The 14,879-nt window shown below is 40.3% G+C and overlaps 2 protein-coding genes across 4 annotated transcripts; one reads left to right on the forward strand and one right to left on the reverse strand.

Annotated features, from left to right (window-relative positions):
* Nucleotides 1-439: 439 nt before the first annotated feature.
* Nucleotides 440-6,904, reverse strand: LOC103981527 (ubiquitin-conjugating enzyme E2 28). 2 transcript variants are annotated; one of them, XM_009398280.3, is made up of 5 exons: nucleotides 6,796-6,904; nucleotides 6,590-6,675; nucleotides 2,354-2,511; nucleotides 1,180-1,284; nucleotides 440-828 (listed from the first exon to the last, which is right to left on the reverse strand). In XM_009398280.3, the coding sequence occupies exons 2-5, from the start codon at nucleotides 6,657-6,659 to the stop codon at nucleotides 685-687; spliced, it is 477 nt and encodes a 158-aa protein (XP_009396555.1). In that variant the 5' UTR covers nucleotides 6,660-6,675; nucleotides 6,796-6,904; the 3' UTR covers nucleotides 440-684. The 2 variants fall into 2 exon arrangements, with proteins under 2 accessions (XP_009396555.1, XP_009396556.1); XM_009398281.3 differs by having other exon boundaries at nucleotides 2,354-2,481; nucleotides 6,796-6,878.
* A 76-nt stretch (nucleotides 6,905-6,980) lies between these two features.
* On the forward strand, nucleotides 6,981-14,667 carry LOC135649584 (V-type proton ATPase subunit E-like). Of its 2 annotated transcripts, none has more exons than XM_065168098.1 (6): nucleotides 6,981-7,175; nucleotides 10,071-10,171; nucleotides 11,204-11,360; nucleotides 11,667-11,863; nucleotides 13,308-13,407; nucleotides 13,993-14,320. In XM_065168098.1, exons 1-6 carry the CDS (start codon nucleotides 7,074-7,076, stop codon nucleotides 14,026-14,028), a joined length of 693 nt encoding a protein of 230 aa, XP_065024170.1. In that variant the 5' UTR covers nucleotides 6,981-7,073; the 3' UTR covers nucleotides 14,029-14,320. The 2 variants fall into 2 exon arrangements, with proteins under 2 accessions (XP_065024170.1, XP_065024159.1); XM_065168087.1 differs by lacking the exon at nucleotides 13,993-14,320 and adding an exon at nucleotides 14,569-14,667 and having other exon boundaries at nucleotides 6,988-7,175.
* Nucleotides 14,668-14,879: the final 212 nt, after the last annotated feature.

Here is a 14,879-nt window from a genome sequence, read left to right on the forward strand (position 1 = left end):
ATTAAGAAATAAAATTAATTAATAATTTAATTAATTAATAAAAATTACTAACTTATCTATATGATTAAAAAAATTAAATTTAATCATTTTCTTAATTATAATACACAAACATGACTGTTATTAATAAAATAATATATTATTTATAATAATTAATTTATGTTAAGGAAGAAAATATTGATGATTACAATTTGTTCTTTTAGAAATTTTTATTATAAACTTAATATGTGATTCTCACACGTAAACTTAAAATTAAGACATATTACTTATATAATAATACATTAACAAATTCGGATGAATGTTATAGCCGAAAAACTTGATAAAAAGGATGCACAGATTGCTTCCCCGACTCTGGCACAACTACGTTCTCAACAAGACAAGATGAATCGTGATTAAAGATCGAGCTGCCAAAAACAAAGCACTTGATCTGAAAACAACAACAAAAAAAATCAAAATCCAATAGATAATTTTATGGTTCAAATATTACCCACGCAAACAATCAAATACAAAATATCTGAAAACATTGTTTTGGAAAGCTTAGTAAAGCTTTCGTTGCCGTCTTTCTTAGGTTCAAATGATACACAAGTAGGTTACTTCACTCCTGCAAGCAACAGACAACACAGTCTCCACAGGTAATTAACAATTGATGATAGGGTTCCTGATAACCTCCCCGTCCTTCCCTGATGCTTAGCCCATTGCATATTTCTGGGTCCAGCTCCTTGCAGTGGCCTCATACTTGGCTCTGTCTGTCTTGTACATATGGGCAATCTCTGGAACCAACGGGTCATCAGGGTTTGGGTCTGTTAAAAGGGAGCAGATAGACAACAGTACCTGTCGAAGCACACATTACGGCTTGCTTAAGCTCAAACAAAATATTTTTCAAATGATTGACAAGATAGGAAAGAAAAAGAAAAAGGATATTCACAAGCTCTTGATGGAACCATAGACACAGTTACTTTGTTTGGACCGACCAACACGGGTTGTACCTGACATCTCCTACTTGCAGGTTAGCACTTAGTAGTGCCCCTTGATTTGACCAAACCAGGCTCTTGGATTTGCTTAAATTGCTCATTTCTCTGAGCTTTTCTTAACAGGACTACTAGCAGTTATAACTCTAATGAATTGAGGATGCTGAGGTTCCAACTTAGTAAATGACATTGCAAAGCGAGGGAGAACAGTAACCTTGGAAATAGTTAATGCTGGACTCCATTGCTCCTTCAAAATGTCAAGGCAGATGCTTCCATTGCTATTGATGTTTGGATGGAAAACCTTGGTCCTGAAAGAAACCTGCAGAACACATAAGTTAGACAAATGGCATAGTTGACTGCTGAAACTTGTCCAGTGACAAATACAACCAATTGTAACAAAATATGGTTATTCAAGTTAGTGAGATGTTCTTCAAGATAAAATAACGGCATTATAGGCAAAACACATCTTAAGCCCACATTTGGTATGATAATAGATTTGTATTCTTTTGATCCTTAGTTGTATTTCTCCGCCGGTCACAGTCAAGTGATGGTTCCTCGTCATGTTCTGTCATCATCTATGGCTGTGTAACCTATCCGATAATCAAGATTTATCCTGATTTATTGGTATTACATCCCAGCTCAAACCAATAACCCAAATGTATTAGTTTTAAGAAATTTAAATTCAATCTTAAGTCACAATTAAAAAGATTAAAGATATACAATAATAACAAGAAGGTAGAGGAGGAAGAAAAGAGGACCAAGAGGTAGTGATGCGTATAGAAGGTGGTAGCAGTGACAATGTATGGAAAAGGTGGTGGTTGTGGTGGTGGTGATGCGAGGAGATGGAGACAGCAAGTTGCAAGATGGTGAAGGATGCGGAAGCAATAATGCGAGAGGTGGTGAAGGATGTAGAAGCAACAATGCGAGATGCCGACAAAAGAAGAGGAGAGGAGCTGGCTGACCGTTGTTGAAATCTGTTAGGAACAGTTGACAACTGTTAGAAGTTGTCAATAGCAGCAGACAACCATTGTTGCTAATAGGTATCAACAGCCCTGCTCAGAATGTCTAAACCATTTTTTAAAAAATCTCAGAATTATATGAGATGGTGGGTTTACTGTCAAATACAGTTTGGTATCAGTTAGCTGACTGCGATGGGCTCAGTAAGTTAAACTTCACAAATAGTACACCTGATGTACTAGTCAACCATTCTACAAGTAAATCCCAATTCAGCATCAACCAGAACAACCGGCAAGTCATGTAATCGCAAACATTAGCAAAAATCAATATATAATATGAATAGGTGATCATGTTTATGAAGAATTCTTCAAAGAGTGAAAATTATAGAACATTTGCCAAAAGAAAACTTGATGACAGAGTGTCAATGTTACCTTAGGTGGTTTGAAAGGATAGTCTGGAGGAAAATGTATAGTAACTAGAAAAACACCCCCCGCGTAGGGACTATCAGATGGACCCATTATTGTTGCTTGCCAATGAAACATGTCTTCAGCCACTGGACCTGTAAAATGTGAATGCATGCAAGATCTTGCTATACAATAAAGGATCCTCATTTAAAACCTATACGAACTCAGGCTTTACAACAATGGTAAGATTTCAAAACTAAATAGACTAACTAGCCAACCACATTTACAAAGTACACTAGCATGTCAAAAGGTTTGGTGCACATATCATGCTTTTATCAACTTAAAATCCAGAAACTACCAATCATTATACAAGAAAGAACAAAATGACAGTAGAAAACTAAAATGTATACAAGCATATTAAAGTCATATGAAAATATGATTATTAAGACTCAGTTCATTAAACAATGTACAAGGATGTACCGAATATGACAAAAATGACTTGACATAAGGCATCCTTGGATGAGTTCCACCCTCTTGCAAAGTACATTATGTTATATCCTTTATACAGCAATTAATTCAACCAAGCTTCTGATAGTTAGCAAGGTCCAATCATATTTGACTCTTTTGGTCCAGTAGTTGTCATGAAGTTATGTATAAACTCAATATAACACAGGAAAGCTGATAGGAATATTTACAATCTGATGCTTGGACTTGGCTATTTACATCATCACATCTGAAACTATCTTAAAGTACGTTTTTATTATCTTAAACTATCTTATAGGAATATTTACAATCTGATGCTTGGACTTGGCTATTTACATCATCACATCTGAAACTGTCTTAATGACTGTGTCGTGCTTTTATGAGCTCTCTATTTCTAGTTTCTCACTTTCTCTCTTGTTTAAGTTCTTTTCTATGTTTATCACTTTATCTAGCACATTAGAAGACAAACAAAAAAGCCTAAACATCAGATTATATGGACGGTGACTAGGACAAGGGACTTGCAGCTCGAACGTGGCCGGGATAGAGCACCTAGTTCGCAAGCGGTCCAAGAGTTGTGTGGCCATTATTGAGTCCCAATCATACGTGTTTCTTATGGACTAAATCCCGGAGGATCTTCAAGTTCACTAGGATCGACTCTCCCGATGAAGGAGAGGTCAAAACTTCCTCCTTCCCTCGCCCTTGGGCTCTCTGAGGATGGAGCACCAACCTTCTTGACCATTTGGCGACAATGGAATCAAGAGGAGCATGTGCAAGAAAAGAAAGACATCTTAACCTACATAGGTAAAAGTTCTTAAGGATCGAAGTGCTGGAAAGCTGAGGTGATGGAGAGCCAATGCGCCTGAAGACTGAGACACCCAAGAACCGACCTGCCTTCAAGAAGAGAACTAAGGATCGACTCGCTTTGGAAAGGAGGACCGACGCTAAGAAAAGAAAGCTCCTAAGGAGATTACGAAGGCTCAAATGAGAGAATGAGCCTCACCCCCATGGCCAAGAGGGATTTATAGGGTGGGGATCAACTTCTCACCTCTCACATTGAAGACAAGTGTCCCTTTGGATCGGATTCGAAGACACACTGATTAATGAAGGGACACCTCGGAAGGTTCGAGCACACCTAACGTGTGGAGACTACCTTGAAAAGCACAAAGAAACCCACCACTCGAGAAAACTCGACCTGCGTAAAACAAACCTATCGTGGTGGGAGGCACAAGATGAAATGTGCCCGAAGTGCATGAGTCGGGAAACCCAACCTATGTGAGAAGAACCTCGCTACGACGAAAGGCACAAGACGAAATGTGCTTGAGACGCGTGGGTCGGGAAAACCCAACCCGCGTATGAAACCCACCACGAAGAGAGGCACAAGATGAAATATGCCTTAAGCGTATATGAATCAGGAAAACCTAACCTGCATGAGAAGAAACCCGGTACAGCGAGAAGCACAAATGAAAATGTGTCCGACGTGCATGGGTCCGGAAAACCCGACCCCACAAGAAGAAGCCTGCCATGGTAGGAGGCACAAATGAAAAAGTGCCCGACATTCGTGAGTCTGAAGAGGGCCCCCTTGGAACCCGAGGTGCTCGAGGAAGAGATGTCAGAAGGGGTCGGGCACAGCGCCATCCCCCACCTCTTCCAAAGGTGAGGAGGTTGGGCACCGATTGTTGTTCCTTCCAAAGGTAAGGAGGTCAATCGCTAACCCCCACCTCTTCCCAAGGTACGGAGGTTGAGCGTGGCAATGACCTCTATTCCTTCACAACAAGAGCAAGGTCTACAAGCCATGGATGGATTCAAGGTGGACTCCTCCCGTGGCTAGCCTCGGTGACAAGTAGAAGGAGGGCTCCTCCCACAACCCCCCTCGGCAACGAGCAAAGGAGGAGCCCACCTCGACGCCTCCCATAGCTCGCCACAACAATAAGCAAAAAGGAAGATGGGGTAGGTCGGTTACATGGGATCTTCGCAGCATCCTTGTTGCAGACTTACATAGGTCCCTCGATGGTCCCATAACGAACCCATTGCCCAATCTTGGTCCCTTGACGATCAGCAGATGAGATACCCTCCTTGGCTCTTCCCACAACCTGCCTTGGTGATGGACAACAGAGGAGCATGCCTCAGCTCCTACAACGAGTCAACCGAGAGCAAGCTTCCTCTACTCGAAGTTGGTCTCTCGACAGATCAAGTAGGTGACCAAAATCCAGTCTTCTATATAAGCACGCAACAACACATATTGGGCAACGATGAGCGCTGCAGCATCTCCACTGTAGATTGACGACCAACCCATGGCCTAACGAGGACCTCACAATATCCTTGTTACAGATCAGGCGATGATATGGGCAAGATCTAGTTGAGCCACTTCGGACCCGCCACGACCTTCTTCGAAAGCCTCTAGGATGACAGGATCAGAGTCCTACAACTCTTGCCCGAGTTAGAAGAAGAGGAGAGGGAAAAGGAGCAAGTCAACGATGACCAACTCCCACCTACCGATACAATACATCGTGCGATGATGAATGATGTCCCTGTAGCAAATTGAGCATGCCAACCATATCCTCTATTACTCGAAACAGGCATCTCGATGGCTCCCCCACCTCTGCATGGTACACATGTCGGATAAGCTGCTAGCTGCACTTCGAGGCCTCTTAGGAAGAGTTCCCGAAATGCACATTGAGAGAGACAAATGATAGAAGAATATCATCGACCAATTATCATCTAACACATGGCGACCAAGATGGCATAAGGGAGACAAGACTTACCCCCTTGGTTAGCCCGTATGGATATAAGTCCAAAACAGACGATTGTGGGTTGCCTCCTCCTTTGTCGCCTACATGGACAAAAGGATAAAGGTAGACTATTAAAGATGGTCGAGGGTTGCCTCCTATAGAATATTTCGCCCCTCAACTTCCCTTCTACAATCAGGTGTAAAAACTCACTTTAGCACAGTTACCAAGGGAGGATCACTTTCACCATTCATGACTACACTCACTTATCTCGGATTACTAACTTCCACATCAAAGGGACAGAGCTAGGAAAACTCTCCTGACCTCAATCTTCGTGCAGATGACATCTCGAGCACTCAACGTTTCCACTTAGAAGGCACCTCGGCCACACTTCGAACATCCCTACGCACATGAGTCAGAACCATATCGGGCTGATAAGAACATCAACAACATCTTCCCATAACACCTCTACCATCCAAACAAAAAAAAAAGTTTGATTGGTAAATGACTCTTCTCTCACATAAAAGAACATATACATCGTCTTCTGACGTAATGGAGCTCAAGCATGAGGGAATTCCCAAAGCACATGATTAGTTTTGCCTACTCAAGTGCCGTCGAAGAAACTTTCATCCAAACAACATTAAACAATTCACGTCGTACCTTTCCATATGCAAATCCAATCAAATACCAAATCAACAGTTTGAGATAAAATTTTCGTTTAAGTAATAAAAAAAGCAATCTTCTTCAAATCATTTCATCCTAAATCGTCAATTTGTGATTGCAATGTACTCATAAACATAAACAATTGCATAAGCACAGTTTCAGCCTACTATATCCATACGTCCAATCGATTGCCTTCAAGCCCAACAGAGGAGATAGAGGAGAAAAGGAATTTGAGCAATTGGAGTCGCAAAACACCAGAAAGACGACACCTTTTCGGATAGAAAACTATCAATAATCAGATCGAGATCCATAACCCAAATCGACTTCATACTATAAGGTAAAAACACGGAGGCGAAGGATGGGGCATGGGAGGCGTCGAAATCCCAGATACCTGCGCTGCAAGACGTGGGGGGATCCTTCTGCAGATCCTTGAGCTCCTTGAGGATCCGCTTGGAAGCCATGGCGGAAGACCTGATCCTGAACCCCCGCAAGCCCCAACAAGCAGAGAGCAATTAGAAGAACAAAACAACAGATAGGAACTAAGAAATCAATCCAAAAGAAATAGAGAGATGAATCAGAGAGAGGGAGAAGCGCTACCTGCGGCGAGATTCTCGGATTCCTCTCCTGCCTTCAACTACGGGGAGCTAGGGCTGGTGCTGGTAATGGTATTAGGTCCCGGCGGTCGTCTATGGGCCATAGTATTTGGACCAATGTAGTTTTCTTGGCTCGGCCCAAGTAATAATTAATGCCCCGATCGTGGAACCAAGCTCGGCTCATCTGTCCATGTTACTTGCCTCCCTCTCCTTGGTCCACCCCGATATCGTCCTCCGTCTCCTCTTCCTCCCTCGATCGAGAGCTGTTGCATCCAACCGAAGATGAACGACGCCGATGTCTCCAAGCAGATCCAGCAGATGGTGCGGTTCATCCACCAGGAGGCCGAGGAGAAGGCCAACGAGATCTCCGTCGCTGCTGAGGAGGTGCCTCCCACGATCCCTTGTCCTAGATCTTCTCGGACCTCTCCCAATTGCTTGTTTGCCGGTGCCAATTTCGGCTCTTGGTTTGGGTTTGGTGAGAATTCTTGAGCATGGCATCTTTGCTGACCCTTCACGGACACTTTAGGTGTTGTTGATGTTGTCCTCGGCTCGTCTTTGGGGTTGAATTGTGTGTTGTCATTAATCAAATTACACATAGCGACAGAGAGGATCGGCCTCCTTGATCGGATGGAGAGGGTTTTTCGGAAGACTGCAATGAAGTATCAATCAAAACTGCCCATAAAATTGTTAGTGCTAGTATCAATCAAAAGTATAATATGCTGATATTCTAAAGTTTCTCCAACTTTTATAGTTTACGGATTAGAGTAATCGGCTAATGCATGCACTGGATTCCGGTTCCGATTCAATCATCAGAAGTTGCCCTTGTTTATATCAGTGCTCCCTACTCCACTTTTCATCGTAGTGTCAGCACAAATCTTTCGTTGATCTTTCCTTGAATTCTTCTAGGGTTAGTCTTCGGGTGTTACAGTTTCTATTGGGAATAAACGAGGCGGGTGGCTTGTTGATAATCGTTCAAATCTGTTCTGATATTCTAGCATTGTAGAAATCTAATGAATTTTAGCGAACTGCCCATCAACATTCTCATATTCATATGGTCCAAAGCGAACGAAAATCCCTCTCTTGAATTGCTCTCACGAGGGGACCCCATGGCAGGTTTTGTACCACGAGAGGATTGCATCTCTATATAGTTGAATTGAAGTTATTTCCACCTTGGATTCTTCTGGAGTTCTGTGAAAATAAAAAAAAAATTCTACACTAGAGATTCAACTGGTCGGATCTCCATCTTCCCATCTTGGAAATTCCACCTTCATACGTGGGTAGTTTGTGTCATATTCTTGGTTCCTTTTTCCTTTGTCTCCAGATCGGTTCAACGTAAGACTTGAACTTTCATCTTGCTGAAACTTGCTAAAGCTCTCCAACAGGCTCCTTTTGAAATCATTAAGGGTTTCCTACAGTCGATTCTCAATCCTAGTTTCCAAGGCTTCTAGTTAGGCTTTTATTAAGTTGTCGGTAGCCATTGCATAAGACTACAGATCTGTAATCCCCAACTCCTATTTCTGGTGTCGGGTCAAGGGCATCAGCACTGCCCTATTCGATGCTGTTGCTGTGACACCACTTGGTGGCAGCGCTGTGAGAGTGAAGAGTTGCTGCGAGGATGCCGATGAAGCCCTAGGCACCAAGAGGTTGGGAGGCGATGATGGTGGCACAGTTGGGAGCAACATCGCTGAGGGCTCGCCGCGGTCACTACGTGGAGGGTCGCTGCTGTTGAGGGCTGGGAGGCAGCGATACTCGCTGCGATCTCTGCGTGGAGGGATTGCTACTACTGAGGGCTAGGAGGCAGCGATGGTGGTGCGGTTGGGAGCGATCGTGCGGTTGCGATGGGACTAGACGCTAGCGATCACGCGGTTGGGATGGGCACTGGTGATCCTGGTCCAGGGCGATGAGGGGTGGTACGTTGGCTGGCAGGGAAGAAGAAGGATGTGGGAGCGTGGAGGGTCCTTGCGAAAATCGTAGCCTTTGTGCGACGGTGTTTGTAGCGAGAGCAAAGGAAACAAAGATGAGTCGCAGGGGAAGAAGGGAGGAAAGAAGAAGGGGTCAACTAGGAATCCATCGCAATTGCATGGTTAGTTAGCAGCGGACGCCGAGCGATTGCGAGCGATCGAGGGCTGAGGCTGCGACAGCTGCTGAGGGCTGGGAGGCGCATTTCTGGAAGGAGACACTAGCAATGTCGTCTCCGACAAAGGCGCGACTAAGGACGACTACGGCGGAAGGTGGGATGAGGGGCGGTTTAGGGCGACTGCGATGGGATGAGGCGTGACTGAGGGGCGGGAATGCCGAGGGTTAGGAGTAGCGGTGGTGGCCCTTTCTCGCTTGAGTGGGATGGGGCGGCTACTAGCTTCTTCTTTTTTTTTCTTTTTTTCTCTTTTTTTTTTTTATGATGATGATGATGGTTGCATCGAAGTGTTGTAAGAAATTGCAGTGAGAATGCCGAGGATTGTTGTTCTGATACCAGATGATAAGACTCTTAGGGTTTTATCATAGAAGAAGAGAGAGAAAAGGGATGATCACTTTGAGAGGATCGGCCTCCTAGGGTTTGTCAAAAGATTGAAATAATATTTCATTAATAGATGAAAAGAAACAGATACATCCTTATTTATAGAGTTCCACCCTTGAGTCCATCAGGACGTGGCCTCTTAATAAATAAATAAATATCAAATAAATCTCTATCCAACTCTTACTGAACTAGACAAACTCAATAAAACATTATTCAAAGCTCAGAAAATAAATGGATCCTAACAGCTTCCTGATATGTTTGTTTGGTAGCTCTTTGTGCTTATCAAAGGGGCATCTTTTCAAGCATTTTGGAATGCTTCACGGATTTCTAGATGATATCTGTTTTTATATTCTATGGGTTCTAACTTTGATTTGGTTGTTTGTATTGATCTTCCACAATAGGTGTATAACTTTATATTCAATTCTCAGGCTTTAGGTCGCATAGAGAACAAGTTTGATTTGCATGTTATGCTAAGAAGATCTCGCTTTCAGAAGACCATCAATTTTGTTATGGTTCCCTTTAATTTTTAGAGTAATGCCCCGTCGTTCTTCCTTCTTTGAATGAGATTTTGCATGAAGAGAAGAGTCCTATACATAGATTTTGTATGCAGAAAAGTTTCTTATTAATGTTTGTGGCCTGTTCTTATGGCCTTTCTGCATAGCTGCATTTGTGGTCTCACTTTGTATTATTTTTTGTGGGTACATCACTCTTCGAAATGTTTCGCGTTGTTCAAGACTTTGTTCCATGCATTTTGGGTTTTGCAGGAATTCAATATCGAAAAATTGCAACTTTTTGAGGCTGAAAAGAAGAAGATCAGGCAAGAATATGAAAGGAAGGAGAAGCAAGTAGAAATTCGAAAGAAAATGTAACGTGTTTGAACTTTCTTCTTTTGTGTGCAATTATTGTTTGTCATTAACTGCCAGCATAAAGATCTCTGAATAAGTTGTCATTTTGATTTGTGTTATTTTACACTCATTGTGCGATATTACTTTTCCCAATCCACCAGTTCAGCATACAGGAAGGTGCACCGCTTGTCATCATTAAAAAATTTAAAAAATAATATCGGACTGGTACCATTTTGTCTTGTGATGGAGTGCTTTCGCTCACGATCCATCTTTAGTTAACTCAAATATGAGGTGCATATAACAGAGACAACTTCAATAGTAGAACTAAAAGATGAAACCAAGTAAAGCAGTAAGTTAACATGATTACTTTACATCCTTGAAGAGCCAAAGTCATAATTATCAATCATAAATCTGAACAATGATACTAACATCCCACCTCGTCTTTGGTTTTGAATTGATCTGAAGTCATACTTACTCTTATTCTGAATGTCGTATTTTTGTTGAGTTCATATATACAGAGACTGTGTGGGAACTTATAAAATTATCAATAACTTGAGACCAACTTAAAAATGAAGCTTGTGGATTTGTTTTGAAGAAACTCAAACTTGTTATCCATTTAAGAGTTCCAAATTGACTTCATGAAATTTTATTACTTTCGTCATGCTTGATGTCTCATATCTATACGTAATAATGAGTAAAGTCTGCTCTAGTGGAAAGTGTAAATGAATTATCTTTCACATGATGCCTATGTATTGAGGCCATACATAAGTTAGATATCAGGTTATCCAAATATGTATATGAAAGGACAGCCTAGTGCACAAGATTCCTACCAATGCAGATTTATGGAGCTTTAATTGTAAAATGACTGTTTCATTGACTCAGATCAATAAACATGTGAATGATAATATGGGCTCTACAAGCTTCACATGATTATGAATGCATGTACACAAGCACAGTCCAGATATTTGTGATAAAGCTCATGTTGTACATTGCTACATTCTATATTTGATTATCACTCATGTTTTGACAGTGCAATATATTGTTCTGGCCAGTGAGTACTCCATGCAGCTGAATGCTTCTCGTATAAAAGTTCTTCAAGCACAGGATGACTTTGTTAACTCCATGAAAGAGGCTGCTGCAAAGGAGCTCCTGCTTGTCAGCAATAACCATCAATCTTACGAAAAGCTTCTGAAAGACCTAATTGTCCAGGTTCAAATAATGTCGCAATATTTTTTTTATGTGTTTCCTAAAGTGGATGTTGCAGAAAGTGGTTCTCATAATTGATAAATGCTGCTTCATATACTTCATGTACTCTGATGCAATCTAGGCACTATCTCAACTTTTTTGCACTTGCTTAATTTTATTGCAAAGAAATGTCTCAAACACATACTTTCGAGGCATTAGATACTGATTTTACCGATCAGTTTGACAATAATGTTATGTTCCTTCATTTGTTGATTTATCTTTTGCCACCTGTTATTTTTTTCACAGAAATGATTAATTGTTGTCCTTCAGAGTTTGCTAAGATTGAAAGAGCCAGCTGTTCTGTTGCGTTGTCGCAAAGACGATCATCATCTTGTGGAATCAGTTTTGAATCCAGCGAAGGAAGAATATGCAAAGAAAGCAAATGCTCGTGCTCCCGATATTGTCATTGACAATAAAATTTTCTTGCCACCACCTCCTGCTCATGCTAATGCTCATGGCCCCTATTGGTAATATATCTTTCATCAAAATTACATGTTAACTTACTAACATTAAAGTTAGAGCTTTTCTTTTGGATTTGTACTAGTTGGCATAGGGAAGACAAGTTGTAAACAGTCTTTTCTTATTGTTTCATTTTTCTTCCCAACCTGCTTTTGAGGAATCTAGAAGCTTGTTAGGATCCCTTTTGTTACTAATTACTCAGAAGACATAATTATTGCATAGCATGAAAATGACTTGATTTGATGCATAAAAAATGTCATCAATGGGAGATTTTACATGATTTTTCATAGGGTCATATCATCTGAGAGAACAAATGATTTATACTCATCGAAATGATACATCTTATCTTCGGTGCTGATTTTGACAACCTGTTGGATTAGTATGGTACTGACATACCGGGTAATATACTGACCATAGTCATTTGGTTTTAGTTTAAAATATATAAATAATTGAGCAGTATATTGAACGGTAAAATATTAGTCTGGTGGTGTACCAAATTCACTTTTATGAGGAATCGAGATCTTATCCAACAAAGTTGGAAGGTGTTAGCTAGTTTTACTTGTAAAAATTTTGTTAGATCAATTGAAGGTCCTGGAATGAAACTCACCTTCACCACTTGTTTAGAAAGAAAAGTATAATGATTAATGAGTGGTATCATGTTGTATGATCTATGCTGGTGCTTATTAGATTGACAAATGTTGGTTCGTACATTCTAATCCGACTAGTTTTTAATCATACACCTTATTAGGTTCTGTTTGTCTACATTGCAGCGGCTCATGTTGGATTCATAACTTTTGTCCTTACATCTTGTGACATTTTGTGACAATGATCTGTCCTGATGGATCTTATTTTTCTCAAATTGAGCTCCTATTACACCTTTTACCGTGCAGCAAAATTTTTAATGACAAGCAGGAATAAGATACAACTAATTTAACTGTAAAGATACATTGTATTAGAAAGTTCAAAAAAATTTCTGGGACATATTTGGAGATTATTTTGAACAAAAGGTAAAAGGAATGTCCCACAAGATATTCGTGGTATATATATATATATATATATATATATATATTGTTATATGTAAAATATCAACCTAAGATAAATTGGAAATTAACTTCTGAGGGAAAAAAATAGTGAATTATAAACTCTTTGAACTCATATAAATGCCTAAATCCATTTCTTAAATCTTTGCTGGCCTGAATGCATGTAACAGAATCAAAAGCCTACAATTATCCTGCAAATTTTTTATGGCCTTATTTGATTTCTAGCATGAAGTTGTCCACAGTAATGCTTAGTGCTCTGGTATTTGTATGAATACCCAGAACTTTTCGGGGGCTCTATCCTTTAATTCATCTACTTCTGTATGAGTGGCTGTTTTGTGAAAAAGTGATTGATCTCTTAAAACTCTAGCAACCAAATAAATGATTTTATTGATGGTTGGTTTTTGTAATTCAGCTCTGGAGGTGTTGTTTTGGCATCTATAGATGGGAAAATTGTCTGTGAGAACACACTTGATGCCAGACTTGATGTCGTCTTCCGGAAGAAACTTCCAGAGGTTCTAACTTTCTTGATTCTTCCTTGTTTTTCTTATAGTATTACAAATTTTTATTGTTTATTTTGGTATTTAAATGTTTAATTATAGTGAATATTATTGTCCCATTTTCCATATGATATTTTCTATAAATCCTTGCTCTATGTATATGATGTATTTTTGAGAAACCAGAGGTACACAATTCCAGGAATAGGGCCATTTTAAGTATATCTTTTTCAACCAAAACCAAAGCAGTCTTGCCAAGCCATCTCATCCTTCTCTATTTTAGGTTATACTGCCATGGAACATAGATCCTAGGACATGGTTCGACGTCACTCAAGAATATTTACTGAGGACTTGAAATGTTCATTTTTCATCTTTATCTAGTCAGAGATGGGCCTCGACCGACAATTCCTGCTCCTGGATTATGCTATGAATTAGTCATGCTTGTTTAGGCTTCACTACTTGTTTACTGTTTTTCTGTTACCTTAGTAATTGCATCCTCTGTTGAAAACACAGACCCTCGCCTCTTACTTATTGTTGGATCCAATTTTATCAATCATCCATGCCCTCGGCTTACCGAGAAACAAATTTTTTCACTTTTTACAGATCAGGAGGCTCCTTTTTGCCCAGGTTGTCGCTTGATCAATCGACAGAATTTGATAATAAGAAACGTTTGTTTCGGGCCTTTAGGCCATAAATGATGGCTCATCATCCATCAATTATTGTTTCATTCATCTGGTTCTATGCAGAAGTATATTATCTTGGAATACATAGCGGTTAATAACTCGCTAGCTTTGTTTCGAAATTTGTTATCTGGATTTGTATTTGCTACTAGTGATCACCAAACCTACAGTTTTGGAGATTCTGCATTATACACTATTTTAGAAATTGATCCCAATAAATGGATTGTTGAGGTGGTGACATATTTACATTACTCCACGATCCAGTGGATGTTGGAATTCTTAATGCGTACATGTGCTGTTACCTTGAAGGAAGATAGAACACATTGTTTCGAATTGCAAGAACCGATTTCTAAATGCTTTGCAAAGAGAGATTGAAATGCTCTTTTGTTGTCTCGGCTGCAGAATTCCTCCAGGATCTGCCGAACTCACTCAAATATGAATCTTACCGAACTGTTTCCGTTTCAAGTATTTGATACAAGTGGCAATCTTTATGTTTCAGGTCACACATGATCTCATCATTTTGCTGACAATGATACCCTCGTCAAGCCTCATCGGGACATTTTTAGGGTCGCATGCCCCATAAGATTTGGCAACTCGTGTAGAGAGAGAGAGAGAGAGAGAGAGAGAGAGAGAGAGGATGGGGAAATATTTATATACGGTAAGAGCACTGAAACATGCATCTAACATATATTTAATTCTTCATCACCACTTGATTGTACAACTCTTTCTTTGTACGGTGAAAATATCATAAACTACAAAGCAGATGATGCTCTCTGGTCCAAAGACGAGATTCCAAATGTTTGTGTATTG

This window comes from Musa acuminata, chromosome BXJ1-4, assembly GCF_036884655.1.
Source record: "Musa acuminata AAA Group cultivar baxijiao chromosome BXJ1-4, Cavendish_Baxijiao_AAA, whole genome shotgun sequence".
In the NCBI taxonomy this organism is placed as follows: domain Eukaryota; kingdom Viridiplantae; phylum Streptophyta; class Magnoliopsida; order Zingiberales; family Musaceae; genus Musa; species Musa acuminata.

What these genes read in the sequence shown, in the direction of transcription:
- LOC135649584 (XM_065168087.1), top strand. Translation starts at nt 7,074, where the DNA reads ATGAACGACGCCGATGTCTCCAAGCAGATCCAGCAGATGGTGCGGTTC. An exon ending in TCTCCGTCGCTGCTGAGGAG is followed by an intron (nt 7,176 to 10,070) that starts GTGCCTCCCACG and finishes TGGGTTTTGCAG; the next exon opens with GAATTCAATATCGAAAAATT. An exon ending in TGAAAGACCTAATTGTCCAG is followed by an intron (nt 11,361 to 11,666) that starts GTTCAAATAATG and finishes GTTGTCCTTCAG; the next exon opens with AGTTTGCTAAGATTGAAAGA.
- LOC103981527 (XM_009398280.3), bottom strand. Translation starts at nt 6,659, where the DNA reads ATGGCTTCCAAGCGGATCCTCAAGGAGCTCAAGGATCTGCAGAAGGAT. An exon ending in ATCCTTTCAAACCACCTAAG is followed by an intron (nt 1,285 to 2,353) that starts GTAACATTGACA and finishes TGTGTTCTGCAG; the next exon opens with GTTTCTTTCAGGACCAAGGT. An exon ending in CAGCATTAACTATTTCCAAG is followed by an intron (nt 829 to 1,179) that starts GTTACTGTTCTC and finishes GTGCTTCGACAG; the next exon opens with GTACTGTTGTCTATCTGCTC.